This window comes from Ictalurus furcatus, chromosome 17, assembly GCF_023375685.1.
Source record: "Ictalurus furcatus strain D&B chromosome 17, Billie_1.0, whole genome shotgun sequence".
Taxonomy (NCBI): Eukaryota; Metazoa; Chordata; class Actinopteri; order Siluriformes; family Ictaluridae; genus Ictalurus; species Ictalurus furcatus.
This window is the reverse complement of record NC_071271.1, coordinates 12,815,075-12,836,419: the sequence shown is the minus strand read 5'-3', so window position 1 is coordinate 12,836,419 and position 21,345 is coordinate 12,815,075. Positions and strand designations below refer to the sequence as shown.

At 38.0% G+C, this 21,345-nt stretch overlaps 1 protein-coding gene across 1 annotated transcript in view; it reads left to right on the top strand.

Annotated features, from left to right (window-relative positions):
- Nucleotides 1-21,345, top strand: part of rpa1 (replication protein A1) — a 39,341-nt gene that overhangs the window by 578 nt on the left and 17,418 nt on the right. The window contains exons 2-12 of the mRNA XM_053646857.1: nt 884-931; nt 3,793-3,871; nt 4,517-4,625; nt 6,975-7,063; nt 8,227-8,313; nt 10,372-10,489; nt 10,599-10,701; nt 10,794-10,862; nt 11,210-11,402; nt 12,089-12,225; nt 14,105-14,253. Of these exons, the coding sequence (XP_053502832.1) occupies nt 884-931; nt 3,793-3,871; nt 4,517-4,625; nt 6,975-7,063; nt 8,227-8,313; nt 10,372-10,489; nt 10,599-10,701; nt 10,794-10,862; nt 11,210-11,402; nt 12,089-12,225; nt 14,105-14,253 (1,181 nt within the window). The remainder of the gene's footprint in view (nt 1-883; nt 932-3,792; nt 3,872-4,516; nt 4,626-6,974; nt 7,064-8,226; nt 8,314-10,371; nt 10,490-10,598; nt 10,702-10,793; nt 10,863-11,209; nt 11,403-12,088; nt 12,226-14,104; nt 14,254-21,345) is intronic.

Genomic DNA, 21,345 nt, shown 5'->3' with positions numbered 1-21,345 from the left:
CTTTATCTTTAGACTTTGACTTATTTTCTGCACATAACGTTTTTATCCCTGTTTATGATGCACTTTAAATGACCTTTGAAAATTTCCTGCTTAGAGATTTGGACAAACCTAGCTTTAAGATTTTTTTTTAAAAGCAGTTATAAGCAATGCTATCAGTTCACACATACACCTCCTTGTCTCACAAGAGTCTGAGTCATTTCTGCAATAAAAGGGGCCAAGGAGCACACGCCTTCACAGGAATAGAGGATTTGACTGACATGGAAGATGACCAATCACAGACCTTTTCCTGTACTCTGTTGAAACACATTATCTCATTTACTCACCAGTAACTGATGCATACCGAGCTCTTTAATACCTCTTTGAAAGCGTCTGTGAAGTGTGAATACAAGAAAGTGCAGAGAGCCAATCGGGTTGTAACCTAAACGATCCTGAAGATTGTTACCAGAAAAGTGTACAAAGCATATTAAAGATGATTTGGCAACTGTGCCTGGACGTTCGAGACATGGAACAATCATGATCAAATAATAACATGATGGAGATTCAATTATCATATAATTGTCATGGTTGCTTACAAACTGCATTTTATTTTATGATCTGGATTAGATTCTAATATGTTTAATTAATATGGCATAAATTGCAAGCTAGCCACAGATGATAATTTTTGATTAAAAGATATTTAAAAAAAAATATTGACTCAAAACAAAGCATTAGGTACAGCATTTCAAAAGGAAAGTGACATGCATATTATGGTTTTGTATAAGCTTCAGTGGCCATCGGTAGTTTCAGCTGGCTGACTTCCTTAGAAATCGATTCCTTTGGTGATTAAGCCTGTGATGCTTGTCTCTTGATTGTAGTTACATTTTCATTTGTTCTTATGTTTCAGGCCCTGATCAAAGGTAATGAGGTTACAAACCCAGTTCTTCAGTTGATTGTAAGTATCTCCTATCACTACTGTATTATTGATTTGGCTCATTTATATATATTTTTGTGGGGGATTTTGGGAGTTTCCATAAAACATAAAAACACAATAAACAAAACACAGCTTTAAAAATGATGTGATTCATCCACTAAAATATATCGTAACGCATGTTATAATTTTCAATAACATTATTACCATAACACTTTTTTCCCCCCTAATAAATATTTTCACTTGCTTCCTTTGGACACTTCTAAATGTGTGCTAGAACTCAGGCAGTTATTAGGAATTAAAACAGTACATTTTCATGGTACAGCCAGTACTATTTATTTTTGTAATAAAGTTCAGCAATATTTTACTTTGAGTGTTATGTTTTCATTCAGTATCAATTTTAAAAATCATTGGTTGATTAATTGGTTATTGGCACGTTCTACCCAACTTAGTTATTAGTATCGGTAAAGTCCACTATTGGTCGACCTTTAACACAGATCCCTTTGCTATAGGCAATAATCAAAATTCGTTACCGATAAACCAACCTTTCATTTATTAATTTTTTATGAAACTTTTTTCATACTTCCTCCATTAAATGGTAGAGACATTGTTTTCGTGTTCATCTGTGCTTCCATCCGAGATTCCTGTTAGTGTGATATCTAAAAAATGAGTGAAGGTTTTGTAGGATTTGTATAGAGAGATCCTTGTAACCAGTAAATGAACTGACTATATTTTGGAATTAATAATGATAGAAAAAAGGATCAAGGTCAAATGTCAAAAATGTTTTCTTCAATTTTATCCTTCCTGTTTTAAGTATATTTAAGTAAGGATATTTTTGGCATGCAAATTATTAAAAAGGAGGACCAGACGTTTTGGCATAGCCGTCAAAGCAGTTGTTGTCGTCTTCTACTTGTTTTTGTCAGTGATTTAATAGCAGCTACAGTACAGTACACTCGTGTGCTGATCTGAGTACACCAGGTGGCACACATGATCACTGCTTGAACAGCCAGCGTGCATACCCAGGTCATTACTATGGAGATATAAACAAATGCCATGGTGCAAGGTAGCTGCCAAAAAAAGTGTATTTTTTCATATTTGTTTGAATGCAAACCAACATTTTTTTCATAATGTTACAGTTGGACTTTTTGTAGAACAATATGATACTCGGTATGTCATTTGTTATTTACGTTTATATTCTTGTTGAAACATGTCAGTAATAAATATAACAGGATAGTAAGAACTGAACTATCACTTCATTTATCCAAGTTCTTCCACAACGAAAATGGGTCCCACTCCAGCCGGAGATGGACATTTATTTAAGACACTCTTCATTCCAGCCACGTCCCGGGTGTGACATCCGTCAAAGTTTAAGTTCTTCACTGATCCTTATTTACACTGAAATATGCCATTTTATAGTGGGGGGAGCTCAATAAATTTTTCAAAGTATATTTTGGTTGTGTCTGTGAATGAATAGAAATGTTACTGTGTGAAATAGACATCATTTAATATCGCTCACAGGCCTCTGAATCGATCGAATCGAAAGTGCATTGTGGCAGTCATTGAGGTATCGGCAACTGTCAAATCGCTGGCCAAAAGAACTGATGTTAGATCGTATCGTCATGAAACTTGCGATTTACATCCCTAGTGACTGTAAAGATTAAGCAAGCGAGGTCTGAGTATGCAGGGAGTAGATACATTTATGGTTTTGTCCTGTTTAAGGACTGATTTTTACAACATTTGTGTATTTGCAAGCACATCCAGGCATCAGGCATGAATTGCCTCATACACTAACTGTCCACTTTATTAGGAACACATGTACACCTGCACATTCATGCTGTTTTCTAATTAGCCAATCACGTGGCAGCAGCACAATGCAAAAAAATAAATAAAATCATGCAGATATAGGTCAAGAGCTTTAGTTTTGTTCACATCAAACATCAGAATGGGGATAAGGTGTGATCTCTGTGACTTTAACTGTGGCATGGATGCTGATCTCCTATGATTTTCACGCACACAACAGCCTCTAGAGATTACAAGTGAGTGACGGTTCTGTGGGTGGAAACGCCCTGGTTCATAAGAGAGGTCAGAGGAAAATGGCCAGATTGGTTCGAGTTGTCAGGACTGCTATAATATCTCAAATAATCATTCTGTACAACCATGGTGAGCAGAGAAGCATCTCAGCATGCACACAACCTCGAACCTTGGATCGAGTTGGATGGTCTACAACAGCAGAAGACCACATTTGTTTCCACTCCTGTTATGTTTTTTTGCATGCTGTGATGCTTTTCTGTTCACCATGTTTGCAAAGAGTGATTTACCATATCCTTCCTGGCAGCTCAAACCAATCTGTCCTTTTTCTTCTAACCTCTCATATTAACAAGGTGTGTTTAAATTGAGTGGAAAGTTTCAATAAACAGCCAATATTACATATTATTGTGCATACTTAAATAATAGTCAGATAATATAAAATTAAGTGATGTGCTTAAGCAGTCCTCAGATTTATTTATTTTTTTCACCAGTAACATAGACACCAGAACCGCCCCTTGACCTGTATCTACATTATTTTGTGCCTTGCACTTCTGCCACATGATTTGCTGATTAGATAACTGCATAAACTATGCAGGTCTACAGGTGTTCCTCATAAAGTGCATGGTGAGTGTAGGTGTCTGCCTTTATACTTGTAGATGACATGAGCATGCATATAAGGGCAAGTGTCATATGAGCCAAACTAGAATTTATAGAAAAGCAAAAAAGTCCAGTCACTGAGAAACTGTAAATCAGCCCTCTTGGTTGTTATGAATGCACAGAATGTATATCAGTGGTTTTAAATCTGCAGGCTTCTCAAATATATTATGCTAAATTGCAGCAATTTTTGTTATCTGTAGAATATCCGAAAGCTTGATTCGGGCAACGGACCAGTTCGCTTTCGCCTTATGATGAGCGATGGCCTTCACACCATGTCCTGTAAGTTTTACTCTTATAACTTTGTTTTTCTCTCTCTCGCTATCTCACTGATGTTTGTTTCTTTGATATTGGTTTGAATTGAGGCATTTATATTTGACATCAGTTCCTACAATGTTGTTCAAAGTGTTTAGTTCAGGTTTGAGACAGGAGTTTTGGTTATATGCTATAATAAATATGTGCCTCATTGTTGCTGTCTGTTATAACTAAAGAGTCATTTCTCTGTATGTATATTACTCCCGAGTAGTAAGACCGAATTGCAGCAGAGGAACACGTTTATTTGCACAGATGCGCTGAGATTAACGCATCAGGAGACAGGCATGCTGCTGTGGAGGGACTCTGTTTAACATGATCAAAGAGCAGGAAAAGAAGGGGGAAAGCATCATGAAAAAACACCCTTTCCTGTAATTAATTTAGTCAGTTGTAAAAGTGTTAATGGAATGCAAACTCATGCATAAGTTACAGAGCAGTTTCATTACCCATTAAGAAGCACAGCTGTGCTGCATCTTAATTACCTTCTCTGGCAGACACAGGCTGTAGATGTGAGCTGAGACTGGTGCCAGTTTTTATTTTTATTTTTTTACTGAGCAATGGACGTATAGCTGTTTAATCTTGCCTGTTTTGTTTGTTTGATTTGTTTGTGTGCAGCCTTCATGCTTGCCACGCCGCTGAACTCCCTGGCTGAACAAAACCTTGTAGCTCCCAACTGTGTGTGCTTGCTGAAGAAAAGTGTGACCAACGTTCTCAAGGATGGACGGTCAGGGCATATTTCACTTTGAGACTCTTGATTTATGTCTGTCTTACTCGTGACCTTAAGCAGCTATTAACACAAAGAATGTGCAGTCTTCCTAGGTTAAGGGTATTCAACTAAAATTTGTTAAACTAAAGCAGGCTTTACACTGTACGATGTTTGGCTGGATTTTTTTTCCGTCGTTGCTAATTTGTTAAAAGTGCTCTGTGGTGATTAGTCGAGCTCTGCGGTCTTGCAGGGCATAATGTGCCAGTTTACACAGCTTACAGCAAGGTCAGGAAAAAATAATAATTAAAATCTCAGTGTGACCACTGCTATGACACTCTTCTAAAAGCCACCAACAGGAAGCCAGTATAGGATTATGTGAATCTCATGTGATAGCTACAAACACAGTAGTGGTGAAATGAGAATGAAACTTACTAATGGACAGAAAAAAATCTCCTTTTTACCTCTCACACACTTTTGAACATATCTGTTTGTGACTCCATTTTCTGCACGAGCCTGGATCACACTAACTGATGAAGCAAGCAGATTGTAGTCATTTTGAACATGGAGAACATTATCACAGTCTAATCAGAGATGGACAATATAGACTTAAAACTATATCACAATATTTCATGTCTTTCTTTCTGTAACGATGTAAATAGTAAATAAATATAAGCGCACAATATGACAATAGTAACATTCAACACTATCTTTTTGGCCACAAGTCAACATCAACACAAACACTGATCCAAAAAAGCTCAACTTAATCCTGACCATCATCAAATACTTAACGAGGGCTGGGTGATATGACACAAATGTCATATCACAATACTTGAGGACATTTCTACGATCATGATGTATATAATTTGGCTAACAAAACAGTTGTAAACTGCGAAACAGTTGTAAAATAAACAAAGTTAACTGTTTGACGATACTTTTCTTTAATACTTACAAAGACAAAGTGGATTACGCTTTTAAAAAATCAATGTAACCCATTCAGTACCATTTAATCAGTACCAATTAAATAATTATTAAAAATGTGAAAAATACATCATACTAACGATATCTCAGAAAAGTGTATTGCGTAATCATTTCTAACGATATCAATATATTGCTCAGCCCTATATTAAACTATATCAATTAAGTAGGCTAAAAATTAGAATATGAATTTTATTCAATTAAAATTCCAGTGAAAAAATGCAAACACCAATACTCACAGGATTCATAATCCTCCAGATTCATAAACCTCCACCTTCCACCTTGCTTATTCTTGTTCTACATGTGAGATAAGAAGATGAACGCTGCGGCACATAAACACGTCATCAACTATATCATCAATATTATGGGATGACGCATTCTTATCATGGGGAGGAATTGTACCAGTATGTCATGGACGATACGATATGGGACAGCCCTAAATGTTTAAATAGGCTCCTGACTGCAAGATGTTTGAGAACTCCTACTCTAGGACAGGAGACATTGACTGAAGAGCTGCAGTCCAGATACAGACATAGCAAAACATTTCAGTGGATCGAACTAAGTACTGTAGCAGAACTGATCGATGAAAGAAAAAGACTGGCCGTACTTCAGCAACTCTGGTTGTTTTTCCAACGTTAACCATCTGTGCTTCAGTAGCAGATTCTCTGTCGTAGCCAATCACGTGCATCTGCATAAACTATTTATTTGAAGGCAGCTCGGTGAGAGAGGGTAGTTTTCATAAAGACATAAACAGAGTGTGCAGTTATTTATAGCCATGATATAATCATTAATGCTTTTGTTTAAGCATTAAAATGGAACTGTTACCATTCTTCAGTGATGTACAGCAACAGATTTACACTTTGTGATTCCAGAAGTCTGTGAAGATTATTACTTGTCACGCTGTACAGGTTGGTTCCAGTAAAAAATCTTCACCAAATTCTATGTTACTGGTGAAAAAAATAATAAATCGGAGGACTGCTTAAGCACAGATTAATTTTATATTATCTGACTATTATTTAAGTATGCACAATAATATGTAATATTGGCTGTTTATTGAAACTTTCCACTCAATTTAAATCAGATTTGTTCTGCCATTGCATTCAAATTGATATTTATAACCCTGCTTGTTCTTTTATTTACTGAGGTTCAGATTAAAACAATTCAGTTCAAGTTAAATAGTTTAGTATCTGTAATTTTGTGGGTTGCGATTTCCATTTCTGTAACAAGCATTTTAAAAATCACTGACAGTGCTACGAGGACTCAACTTCAGAATCATGGTCCTAGAGTATGAATTATCTATAACTAAGAAATGTTGTTTATGCAGTGGATTTATGAGGATGTAATTGTCTCAGTGGGTGTTCTGAATATCTGTTGTTTGTTTGTGTGCCATAGCACAGTGGTTATTATACTGGACTTGGAGGTGATTAAACCTGCGGATCAGATGGCAGGGAAAATAGGAGACCCAACTCCTTATGTTGAGGGTGAGTTCACACTAAACTGGGAAACCAGGAAAGTTGTTTGGCTGCTTGGGTTATGTTACTGATTGATAAACACCACTTCAGTTCATTCTAGTGGTGGACAAATCATAAATTCATTAGATAGCATTCTGGGCAAGGGAAATATGAAATGAAGAAAGAATGTTCTGTCCACAGTCAAGCATGGTAGTGGCTCGGTGATGCTCTGGGGCTGCTTTGCATCCCCTGGCACTGGAAACCTGCAGTCTGTGGGTGGCAAGATGGATTCATTGAAGCATCAAGACAAATCATAAATTCATTAGATAGCATACTGGGCAAGGGAAATATGAAATGTGGTATCCAGTCCTATGTTATGCCTGCGTGGAAGTCAACTAATGTAATTGAGCTGAGAGGTATTATGTTCTACACTTATGCAGCCGAAGTCTTTATGCTCTCCTGATGATGTCTCTGGAAATGAAGCATGATGTTTGTGCCCTTGACAAAATGGCAAGAAGTCTTTGGAACACATTTCACTTAGCAGCTGTGTTGTTTTGCCATGTGAAGGTGTTATTTAAGTCTGACTAGTGTCTTTATTTTCGCTCTTGTGGTGACTTTTATATACCTGTTTTTGTACTGTGCTGTACTGTATTCACCACATCCTTTAATATTTTTGATTATGGAGAAATGGCCTATCTATCATCTATTCAAGGTAATGTGCCTAGTTAGAAATTATTCCTACCAACAGGTAGACCGCATCCTCACTATTGCAGCAGGTGCCAGTAATCAGGAAAGAATAACATGAATTTATATTTATATATATATATATATATATATATATATATATATATATATATATATATATATATATATATATATATATATATTATAATAATAATAGTATTCTTTCTTTCTTTCTCTGTTTGTTGGGCAAGTGAAGTAAAAAAACAAAACAATGGTAGCCGTTATATTAACAGCTTACTGAACTTGCTTGTTCCGAGGGCAACTGTGAATGAAAAACTAATGGTCCACACGTGTAATCTGCTTGTCCTGAGTGCCCAGGCTACCAGTTTGTTCACTTCTGTGATTCATTTTGGATGCCCGTAGAGAAAACTGCATCATGCCTTGTAATTGAAAACACCACTGAACCTTGTATTGCTTTTACGTTGGTTTTGTGCACTTTGTTGCTCCAGGTCAGTCCAAGGCTCCACAGAGTGTACCTGCTCTTCCCCCTGCTCCTTCTGCTTCTTCTACACGTCCACTGCAGCCACAAAATGGAGGTAATTGTCTGTATTTTAATCACGCAATACAATTATTTACATTTGTTTCATCAACACAGTTTGTTTTAACCATTTTGTCTTTTAGTAAGTGTGCTGCATTGAAGTTTTGCATGCATAATTATTTTGAAAATAAGTGTATAATGTAGTTTGTGCATTTTGCTGTGCATTCTCACACACGGTCAGCAGGTGGCAGGATTTGTGTGCACAATTTAGTGACAGATACTCTCCTGTAATGGCTTCCATCATCTTGTGGTACTTGTGTTAAACACTTTTTAAAAAAAAATTTATTTTATGCACATGACTTTTGAAGAGGTGCAATAGAAGTTGGGGATATATTTCCTGTGAGCTTAGTAAAGTGTTCTTGCGAAAACATTGTCAAAATTTACAGACTTTCAGCTGTTTGCAGTGAACAAATCAAACGCAATCAATTGAAATAGTTCAACACAATGAATGCTTCAAGTGGTTTCCCCAAATTCAACTGAAAATGCAACTTATAATGATTTCTCCAGTTTCAAAATTATTCAACCCCCTGTATAGAATCCTTCACAACAGCACAAATATGCAAAATAGGTGTTGTCTCAAGCACATCTGATCAGAGCTTCGTTAGTGGAACCAAGTGTGCTTGAGCTGGAAAACATGAAATACCTGAACTGGCTAGGGGCAGAAAATTTATGAAATACCTGAACTGGGAAGGAAAAGGAAGCCATCAACTGCTGCAACCAGATATCTGAGAAGGCAGGTTGTGAAAAACACTCGAGTGACTGCAAAAGACCTGCAGCAAGATTTGGTGGCAACAGGCACTGAGGATTCAGTGAGCACAGTAAGGCACATACTAAACACGGAAGGTTTCCATGCCAGAACTCCAAGGCGTACACCACTACTGACCCAAAAGCACAAGAAAAGTCGGCTCAAAATCATAGAAATAAGCTATAGAAGTTTTGGGATTCTGTTCTGTGGAGCGATGAAACAAAACTGGAACTTTTCTGCGATGGATCAGCGGTATGTCTGGAGGAAGAGGAATGAAGAAAAAACACTCTGTCCACAGTCAAGCATGGTGGTGGTTCAGTAATGCTCTGGGGCTGCTTTGAATCCTCTGGCACTGGAAACTTGCAGCGTGTGGAAGGCAAGATGGATTCACTGAAGTATCAGGAAATCCTAGGAGAAAACATCAATACGTCTGTGAGGAAGCTGAAGCTTGGGCGTCATTGGACCTTCCAACAGGACAATGATCCCACGCATACCTCAAATTCCACCATGGTTTGATGCAGAAGTAGTCCTGGAAGATTCTACAGGGCCATCACTCACCTGACTTGAACCCTATCGAAAATCTCTGGTGGGGTTTGAAGAAGGCGGTTGCACCACGCAAACCCAAGAATAATACAGAACTGGAGGCCATTGCTCATGACAAATGAGCTGAGATTCCTCAGGAACGCTGCCAGAAGCTCTGCATCTTGTTTGCAGCAGGTCATAACAGCAAAAGGATGCTATACTAAGTACTAAAGATGCTTGCCATGAAGGAGTTGAATAATTTTGAAACTGGAGAGGTCATTATAAGTTGCATTTTCCGTTGAATTTGGGGAAATCACTTGAAGCATTCGTTGCGTTGAACTATTTCAATTGCTTTTGTTTGGTTTGTTCATTGCACTCAACTGAAAGTCTGTACATTTGACAAACCTGATTTGCAATGTGGGTTGAATAATTTTGATTGTGTGTATAATTTTAACCAAGCTCATGGTGTATTAATGAAATATTTGTTACACCATCAAATTATTTTCACATCCTTTAATGTGTATATGGCAAGTATTAAACAAAATTTTCCAGAACTTTTGAGTCAGTACTTGAAATGGATTTTTTGTGCAATGATCAATTACAGAGACTGAATTTTGGGACAAAAATGGTTTGCATAAATAAGTTTATATTCAGACGGTTATGGTGGCATTTATAAAAAATTTTAGGAGCTCAGCACAGTACTGGATACTTAATTAACTTTGGCTGTCTCATCCAGGTTTAACATTTGTGCATGCTTCAGTGACTTCTCTTTTACTCTGTTCTCATTAGGCGGCATGAATAGAGGCTCCAGTCGTGATTTTGGGAAGAAGCCCATGACTACTCCCAGCACACCAGGAGGCACTTCAAAAGTAGTGCCTATTGTCAGCCTTAATCCCTACCAGTCAAAGTTAGTATGAGCGTCTCTGTTTAGATTTCCCTGTCTTGCTGTCAGGCTTTTGTGTGTGTGCGTGACATCACTGTGTGGTGCTATTTATGAACTGAGATGTGTTCCCTAGATGGACCATTAGAGCACGAGTCACTAACAAGAGCTCCATTCGTACCTGGAGCAACTCTCGAGGGGATGGAAAGCTCTTTTCCATGGAGATTGTTGATGAAAGTGTAAGAATCTAACGTTTTCAATTGCTTCCGAAGTAGAGTCAGTCCAATGAGTGTGTTAACCCTGGACTTTTCATTGATTGTGCTGTTTATAGGGAGAAATTAGAGTGACTGGGTTTAATCAGGAGGTGGACAAATTCTACTCCCTGATCGAACAGGGGAAGGCAAGTAGTGTTGTGTTTTTTGTTTTGTTTTTTGTCCGTTTTCTGATTAGCAGCTTAGTGCTAAAGTGTCAACTGAATGTTTGAGCAATGGTACATAAGATGGTAGAACAGGTTTCCCCCAATTAGTAGCATTTAATTTCCTAATATGTCTTAAGTCTAGATCTTTATTAATAGACACAAATACTTTTGCTTATCTGTTCATTACCTTTACTGGCCCTCTGGCTGACCAAATCAGACATATCTGGCACTATTTTCCAAAATTCAAACCTCAAAGATCAAATCGAATAACTTTGGAGACAATCAGATGTCCTGCTTAAACTTTCAGATCTTTTTATACTCCATGGCAGGTGTACTACATCTCTAAGGGCACTCTGAAGATCGCCAACAAACAGTTCACATCTCTTAAGAACGACTATGAGATGACTCTGAATGGCGAGTCGTCCATCATCCCCTGTGACGACGCCCACGATGTACCCATGGTACAGTGTGACTTTGTCTCCATTGCTGATTTGGATGCTCGGGACAAGGACGCCATTGTGGGTGAGTGTCCCAGTCGTGTGATAGACATCGTTAATAACAGACATTTTTGATAATTAGCATCGGTAGAGCAGATAGGGCGAGCCTGCGAACCTCCTCAAGATTGATGCATAACTGGCCCAGAAGGCTGTGGTAATTATAACAGTGGTGATGAATTCAGGATTAATAATAGTGATGACAGTAATAGCCTGTGGCTCAATTTGACTTTCAAACCCTTTTGATGGGGGGGGCAGAAGGGGGAAGACTCTGTCACCGGTAAAATATTAAGGTAATAAGCACAGTGGTAATTATGGTAATGGAAGCAGTAGCAAGGTAAGGTGCAGCATGCGCATGTTTCTGGCAGGTTTTGAGATGGGTGTCTGTGGTTATTTGTGAAATATGCTTAATAGTGCTCAAATGAGTCATAACGGTATTAGATAAGAGGATTAAGATGGCGGCTGAGTGGAGCGAGTGTGGGAGCTTGCATAATGAAACTGACGTGTTATTGGATTACACACAAAATGAGTGAGTCTGTCCAATGTAATGTTGGTATGAACAGGTTTGCAGCAAAGGTGTTTCAAATATATATAAAGTATTACTCAGGCGATATGTAGACAAGCATTTCATTACAAGCACCATCGGCCAGCCTGGAATAATAAACTAGTATGAAGCAAATCCACGTAATCTGTTTTTGTTGTTTTAATTTTTAGATGTGATCGGTGTGTGTAAGAGTGTGGAGGATGTGACCCGTATTACAACTAAGAACAGTCGCGAGGTTTCCAAGAGGAACATCCAGCTGATGGACATGTCTGGCAAACTGATCCAAGTCACCATGTGGGGAAATGAGGTAAGCCTTGCACATCCAGGAGGAGGAAATGCAGAGGCAGGGTTCTATTTGTGCTCTTCTGGAAATATAATGTAATTAGATGTTTGTTTGCATTATATAAAAATTTGCATAAGACCCTTCCAGGGCTGCACAATTAATCATACTTTTATCATCATCACGCTGTAAGCTTCCGCAACGTACACAGTGGGAGGCTACAATAAACAAACCACTTAAGACTTGACTGACCACTCATGTTTTAAGTATGTTCTTAGTGACAGTCTCACCCTTTTATTAATTATCATAGCATATAATTCATTATTATTGCAAGAGAACATATTTACTTGAGCAGGAATAAAAATGAAAGACAGAAATGTACTTTTGCCATGTTGCATTCGGCTCTGCTGTTCCGTGACATTTCTTTCTGTGCCTCAGTCTCAAATGGCATACTGTACATGGACGATGTATGGGTGACAGGTTGTACAGTGTATATAAATACAGTTGTATTTGCAGCATGTTTGTAGATTTTGTGATGAAATACCTTTTTATATTAAATCTAAATATTTAATATATAAAATTTTATACAGGAACACCTGTACACATGCTCATTTATGCAGTTATCCAATCAGCCAATCATGTGGCAGCAACACAATGCATACAATCCTGCAGATACAGGTCAAGAGCTTCAGTTAATGTACACATCAAACATCACAACGAAGAACGTGTGATCACTGACATTGATCGTGACTTGGATATTGGTGCCAGAAAACCTTGAGTGAGTGACAGTTCTGTAGGTGGAAATGCCTTGTTGATGAGAGAGGTCAGAGGAAAATGGCCAGATTGGTTCAAGCTACCAGGAGGGATGTAGTGACTCAAACGATCACTCTTTTTACAACCGTGGTGAGCAGAAAAGCATCTCGGCATGCAAAAACATTGAACCTTGAGGTGGATGACAACATTGGGTTGTCATGTCAGTCAAGAATAAGAATCTGAGGCTATCATGGACACAGACAGAAATTAGCTGGTCTTTTTCCAGTTAAGGATTTGGTGCTTGTGACCTGTATCTGCAAACGTTTATGCCTTGTGCTGCTGCCACAGTGTTCCTTTTAAATTGAATGGTGAGTTTATATATATTGTATTTGTTGCCACAAAGTTGATTTATCTTTAGGTTATTTTTGTTTAGAAGTGAAGTTTAGGTGCTGTTGCAATCTGTGGCCCTAAAAATAGCAACACACACTATGTTCAGCTTAATTTCTTGCATCTCATTGTTGCAGTATTCGTGTACATGGCATAAAATGCATCATTGAAGTGGATAGTAAAATGAAAAGATAAGAGATTGATCCAGTGTTTCAGCCTAATATCAATATTTCATATTGGATTTGGGCACCCTGGTATACAATGAGCATTTTTATTGAACAGCTGTGTGGTTGTCTAAGAGGGCAGTTATGTAACAGATTTCTCCTTAAAAGCACACACCGCACAATATTGTTACTATTTTACCATCTGAACAGTGACGTTGTACATGTCCGTTACATTTGGCTCCAGACCTCAGTCCACCAGATCTCCATGACTTTTATGGATTATGCATTCATGTTCCTCATATCATGTTTCCTAATGACGGCTAAGCATTTTGTCTAAGAGATGGTGCATGTAGAGATCTTGTTATGCGCGCTGCCTCTGTGCATACAATCGATCCACTGTGGTTAGCAGACTGTTTCATTCTGAAATGCAGTACATGACATGCTATGAAGCACTTTTGGTTTTGTAGAATAACAATTAACTAATAGAGTAGCTAATATCCTATGTAGAAACCATTTTCTAAGTCGTTGCTCGGCTGGTTGTGAAAGACATTAGAGTGTAATCATTGCATTTGCATATCTCTCTCTGCCATTCGTTCCTTTAGGCAGAGACATTTGATGGCACCGGGCAGCCTATCTTGGCTATAAAGGGTGCCAAGCTCTCTGATTTTGGAGGACGCTCTCTTTCCGCACTCTACAGCAGCACACTGATGATTAACCCTGACATTCCTGAGGCGTACAAACTGCGAGGCTGGTGAGTGAGTTATCTGTGTCATTATGGGTTTACTGATATAATTACTTGATCCAGCACGATGAATGGTGTTAATGTGGAGAAAATAAAGAGTAAATGACTTTCTAACATTAGCATGCTGAGACGAGTGCCAGTGTTTGTTTTGTAAATAGGTATGTGCAAACAGCTGCACATCTTTCAATCATAGTAATCTATTATTTTTACCAGGTTTGCACATAAACTGTGGATGCACTCAGTCTGACTGACCACAGATAAGTTTTAATGTGCCTTGGTTAACATTATAATTGAGCAGTAGCTGGGTCATAAGCAGCCACAAGAAACATGGCAGATCCACTCATTCCTGACTCGTTTTGTGTTCTACTACTTGTGAGAATTGGGACATGCTAAGATGAGGCGCTAAAAATGCCCACTGCAGAAAGCTGCATATAAATGGCTTTGGTACCAAGAAGAGTTTTCTCTCTGAGGATGTCAGGCTCCTCATTCAGAGCTGATATTAAGCAGTAAATAACCCCACACTAATGTTTTACATTTCCATTGTGATCCGCATGTAAGTGGTAGTGTACATTGCCTTTGGTAACAGCAGTGTGCATTGCCTTATGTATACGCAGAAGTAGAACAGGGTTCAAGTTCTGAAAAATGTAAATGGGGAAAGGAAATGTGTAATAGATAGACAGGGAGCAGATCTGGGTTGAACCACATGCTCGTGTCTGCTTCCATTATAAACACACAAGGGCCTACTTATTCCTTGCAGAACCCCTTACTGGCCTTTACTGAAAAAGGAATTATAAAATAGCTGTGACTCATATTTTCATCTTTTCTTGCCAGTTTGGTTATTTATTACTCAAATTGTGGTGCGTGATCTTTACCCTATCCAGCAATAAACAAGTAGCTTGATTGTCATGAGAAGACTTGAAATTTCATCTCAGTTTTATTATATAGTTCTATGGAAGCAGTGGAAAATATTAATATAAAATTTTAGTGGTTAGAAATGATTTATTAATTATTAAACTATCATGACTGGTTTAAAAAAACAAAACACACCCACAGTTGAAGTTAAAGCACTAACATGCATGACATTTTTACAAAAAGTTACAAATGGCAGAGCTGAGAAATCTTGACTCTGTTTTACATTTATATAGCATCATTGTCATTTATTATATAAAGGAAACAAGACAACGGAGTGGACAAAATTACCAGAATTAATTAACATACTTGACTTTAAGACATGGCATCATTAGGATTTTATTGCATCCTTGGGATCGTATAGTGTGGAACTGAATTTAGTCTGTAAAAATAAATGACATCGTTATTAACAATTCGGTTTAAATGTAATTAATAACAAATGATAAACATTGCACGGGGTGGACAAATCCTTAGCCCAGGCACCTGGGACAAGATTATGTGTTTGAGTTATTTGTTTTTAATTCATAGTTGCCTGGCGGACAAGTAACCTACTTACTGTGGGGGGTGTTTTATGTTTAAACCATATCCACTTCAATGCTGTAATTATAGTTGACGTTACTCATTCTGAATCCCACCTTCTGAACCTCACACATCAGGTTTCACTAAGCATGCGGGTATACCAGATTATCTTTCCACGCAGGTATGAGGTATGCTGCTGTGCAAAATAAAATGCAGTGCAAATCTGTCTTCTAGCTCTCCTATTGCACCCAGTCACTTTATGGCTAAACATGTTGAGAAGTAAAAGTTAGTCAATAATATCTTTTACGTGTGACGTGAAGAGAGAACACTACAGCTCATAGCCAAACATCGGGCAACGGGTTGCTGACTTTTTTTCGAGGATGCAAACATCATGATGCCGCTCAAACACCACCTTTGAAAAGTAGAATGATCATGACCAAGTCATCTCCTACACAGGGATTTACTTGTTTGCCTCACACCCCTGGGGTTGGTGTTTTGATTCCCATCTCTGCCCTGTGTGAGTGGAGTTTGCATGTTCTCTCTGTGCTTTGGGGATTTCCTCCAGGTATACCAGTTTCCAACCCCAGTCCAAAAACATGAGCTGTAGGCTGAATGGCATTTCCAAGTTGACACAGGAATGCGTGTGCGATTGTGTCCTGCGATGGGTTGGCACCCTGTCCAAGTTGTCCCCCGCCTTGTGTGCACTGGATCAGTTTGGATAGGCTCCAGGCTTCCCTGTGACCCTGTGTAGGATAAATGGTACAAAAAATGGATGGATGAATGGAACTTTTATCCTAGTCTATTAGGTAAGCACATTAGTATTTTCACTTGCCCTGTGGGCTAGCTAGTGAGATTATGATTTGTCTAACCCTGTTGCAAGTATAAACTAAAAAGTATTGAATAGCTTTAGTATAAGCCAGGTTCCCAAAATAAAGACTTTTTTTTTTTTTTTTTTTTTTTTTTAAACTGAATTCTCACATTGTTTGGGACTCAATTTTGAGGACGTTTTCAGTGTCAAATGCACTGCTAAGCACTTGTCAAATGCATGCTAAGCAGTCATTGTTGAGGCATTGTGTGTCTGGTCACACTAAACTCCGCTCCACTTCACATCGATTGGGCTGTCCATCCGATTATAGATCTTACCACTCAAGCTAACAATCACTGCCGAAGTGAAAGATAAAGGCAAGTCTCTTGGAGGTTTGATTAATTCCAGCCAGTGTGTTTTCATTTATTTACTTCCCAATAACATGGGTCTTGTCCCTCGGGGAAATCAGATGAAAGCTGTAAATAATGGGTGAAATAATGAGTTTTGCATTATATTCTGCTGTACTTGACGTGCAATAAAACTCTGTTTTCTAAAGCCTGTAAACATTGTGTGGATAATAATTTTTAGGGCGATCTGTTGGCTTCATTTGCATAATGAGAGTGGTGGAATGTGGCTGATCGGGCAAGGGAAGGACAAACAGATGTGCGAGTAGTTGACTCTGACTGCTGTGCTTGCTTCTAGTTGGGCATAGGTTTGAGATCCTGCATGCCAGTCTTTCTTATACTAAGAGGGGTGGCTGCTCGGTGAGTGGTATTAATTAGTTTGGGAGCTTAAGTCAAGAGGCAGGCTTATGTTCTGCTCCTGTGGTAGGAAAAGAAGCTGTTAGGCTCTTCACCGTTTCTGGGGTTTTCTCTTCACACATCAGGGATAATAAGCCGGAAAAGTTGGCTTCTTCCATAGTGTATGGTTGACGATTCGGTTAATGGCCACAAATGGGCAGGAATAACAGCTAAAGCACTTAATATCAGTTTACTGATCTGTTTACTATATAATGGTTTCTACATTCAGTGCTTTCAGGGTTCAGCTTGCTCTTGTAAGTCACAGCTTTTTTGCAGGAATCAGATTATATGAAAGGCCCTTAAATGTCATCGAAGTGACAGGAAACCAGAGGAAAAATGATCCTGTTTTATGAGTCCATATAGACGCAGAGCAATAGCGTGTCCCAAATAACATACTATACACGCTATACTTATACTATGCACTATACACGCTGCCGTCTAGTGTATGAAATTTAGAAGGGTAGTATCGTCTCAAATGGCACACTTTCAGTATTGTATTAACCGGACATATATGCTGTTTCCCGGTCAAATTACGTCAAACGCACGTAATGTGATGGCGCTAGCATTAGCTAAATATCCAAACAGATAACATAAATAAACTGGTACATTTTACAGTTTAAGTTAATGTTTCCTTTTATGCCCAACAAGACCTCAGTCACCATCAGATGGAAGTATAATCGTCTTGGCAGGCAAATTTTGCTTGCACAATTTAAAATCAACATAGTGCGTTGTGGCTGCTGGCAATGTAAACATTTTTTTTTTTTCGTTCAGCATCTGAGCCCGATATAGCCCCTTCCCATCCGCTACGTAAGGAAAGCTGCGACTGTTTAGTGCATGAAGTGTCCAACATTCCACACTTCATTTTTTTTGGTTGAATGAGTGCATCATCCAGGAACTTAAGTGCAGTTTGTTTTTGGGGTTTTTTTAGTGTGAACCCACTAATCACACTATTTATATTACAAAATGGCATAAAATAGTGCATGAGTGTACAACTTGGGACACACTACAATTCTTTCATTGCTCTATAGTTAACCACATGGATGAGGAGCATCCCATTTCTGTGCACCATTTTATCTTGTAGAACATGGTTCTTGGATTTTCTCAGGCTTGTGCTGATGTAGAACTGTAAGAACACATAAAATGCTGTCAGATCTTCCAGCTGCATCTTTAAATGAAAGAGGCTTTGCATTAAAAATTAGATTTGCTCTGAGCTCTGGCGCTACTATATCTCTGCCTTAAGCAAGCACTAAATAATTGAAATAGCTAATTAATTTTGGTGGATTAACTCAAATACTCTTTGTATTTAATGTTTTTTTTATTTGCTCCAGCTTTCAGTGCTCATTAACCAGCTCCATTATGTAATGGTTAATATTTTCTGTAGAAATGGAGAAATATTTGTGTTCTGGTTTTCTGTTTGTATGCTGAAAACATGTATGTGATGGAACCAGTTAAGCAGTACGTAATATTCAAATTGCCCCAGTTTGGTTTATGTTCTGTTAAGCATTAACCTGAACGCATTCTTATGCTGATGTATTGCAGCTGAAGTGTTCTCCATTAGATGGCATCACCGCTCTGGTGAACTTTAATCCTGTCCTAGTAGTATGAGGCTTTCTGCTCCGTCTTATGCTGCCTTGTTTAGTCTGGCCATCTCTTCGTTTTTCTGCTGTTCATGTAGGCATATGTAGGTTATAGGGTTATAGTTAACATTTTGATAATCAATTAATCAGTTGAAAACTGTGTTAAAGGATAATTCTCAAATTCTATTCACATCTTTAGCATTTGGCTCAAAGGGTTTTTAAAAAAGTTATTTATTTTTTATAAATACATGTATACTCATACTATAACGTCAGGGCCACAAAAGTCCAAGTTATAGACTCCTCATCAGCCTGGGAAAAAGTTCCTTCTCGTAAGGAACTTTGTAATGGTCCTATGTATTGTTTTTGTATTTGTTTTTCTACTTCAGATGTAGTTATTTTATAAAATACACTTTTCATGTAAAATGGATTCATTGACCACTTTAAAAGGAACATCTGTAAACTTGCTCATTCATACATTTATCCAGTCAGCCAATCATGTGTTAGTAGACCAAGGCATAAAATCATGCAGCTACAGGTCATGAGCTTCAGATAATGTTCACATCAAACATCAGGTTAGGGGAAAAAATGTGATCTAAGTGACTTTGACAGTGACATGGTTGTTTGTGCTGGTTTGAACAGTTCAGAAACCGCTGATCTCCTGTGAGTTTCATTCATATCAGTCTCTAGAGTGGTGTTGGGGAGGAACAAACATCCAGTGAGCGACAGTTCTGCTGGCCTTGTTGATGAGAGAGGTCAGAACAGAATGTCCAGAAAACTTGTGCAACATAAACATTGAGATGGGTGGGCTACAACAGCAGCAGACCACATCAGGTTCAGGTCTTGTTAGCCAAAACTGGACAGTTGAATTGTAACCTGTTGTGATTTTGTGCTGTTGTACCCCATCCACCTCCATCATGGTTTGGTGTTCTGTGCTTTCTGAGATACTTATGAGAGTAACCATAGCTTTCCTGTCAACTCGAACCAGTCTGGCTGTTTTCCTCAGACCTCTTTTATCAATAAAGCATTTCCACCTGCAGAACAAACACTCACCATGTCGCCCCATTCTGTGTAAAGTCTTTAAACTGTTATGCATGAAAATCCCAGGACATCAGTAGTTACTGAAATACTCAAACCAGTCCGTCTGCCATGGTCAAAGTCACTAAGATCACATTTTCCCCATTCTAATGTTTGACGTTTAAACATTTAACTGAAGCTGATGCATGTTTTTATTAGAGGTGCACCGATGTAAAGGCAATTTTTCATGCTGTAGGCCATCAGTGATATCCGATGATCAGGGCCGATTATATCCTGTCAATCAAAAGAGGGCAGGAAAATGCATCGATTTCATGTTGTGTGTAAAGATGATGTCTCTTGTGTGGAATGATGACATAACTGCAGTTTGTAATCTCTTCACTGCTAAAATTTTACACTGGAAGTAAGCAGCAGTGAAACGGGAGTTTCGGCATCGATCTTTCTTTTTCTTTTTGCCGAGCTGCTCACTCTGAATTAAAGCACAAGTACACTATTGGAAAAAAAAAAAGTATAAATTGCACAGAAAAATATATTTGTAGAATAGTGTATTTCATATGCACTTAATGTTAATTTATAAGAAAGTTTATATTATATATTACCAGTTTGATGTTCAATGATGAAGTTGAAATGCTTTTGTTTGTGGTGAGTGAATGTGAATCCTAACAGGAGGATTTTTACAATTTAGTCAATGTTAATATGAATTAATAATATTCAATAAGTTAAAGTTTAATCTTCAGAATTTAGTTAATGTTAATTAGAGTAATGTGTTTTCTGTTTATGAGACCAGTTACTGTGAAACAACTTGTTGAAATGGAGAGAATAAAGTTTTTATTTGCGTTTCCTTCAGAATTATGGAATTAATTATTAATTTAAAAGAAGGCATAAAAGGCAGAACTATCTATATCGGTTATCGGTATTGGCCGATATCACTCTGAATAATCGGTTATCGTATCGGCTGAGAAATTTAGTATCTCTAGTTTTTATGCCTTACGCTGCTGCCATGTGATAAGCTGTTTTGAATAATTGCACGAATGAGCAGGTTTACATGTGTTCCAATTAATGTGACCAGTGAGTAGTCGTATTAAGAAATTTAAATTAGCATAATGTACCAGGCTTGTTTTTGTCCTTGCCATCATTTCATCAGCTCCCACATTTAGAAGATTAATCAAAAGTGTTACACTGTTCATTTTTCCCCCAAGCTTTTGGAATATTTTATTTTAGTCAATCCACTGTTTCAGCTCTAAATACAGTGGTGGAAATAAGTATTGAACGCGTCAACATTTTTTTTAGTAAATAAATTCCAATGGGGCTATTCACATGAAATTTTCACCAGACATCAGTATTAACTCAAGAAATCCAGAAATATAAAGAATTCACAACATTAAAGTGCATAAATAAAATTATGTGTAATAAAGTGGAATGGCACAGGAAAAAAATATTGAACACACTAAGAAAAAGC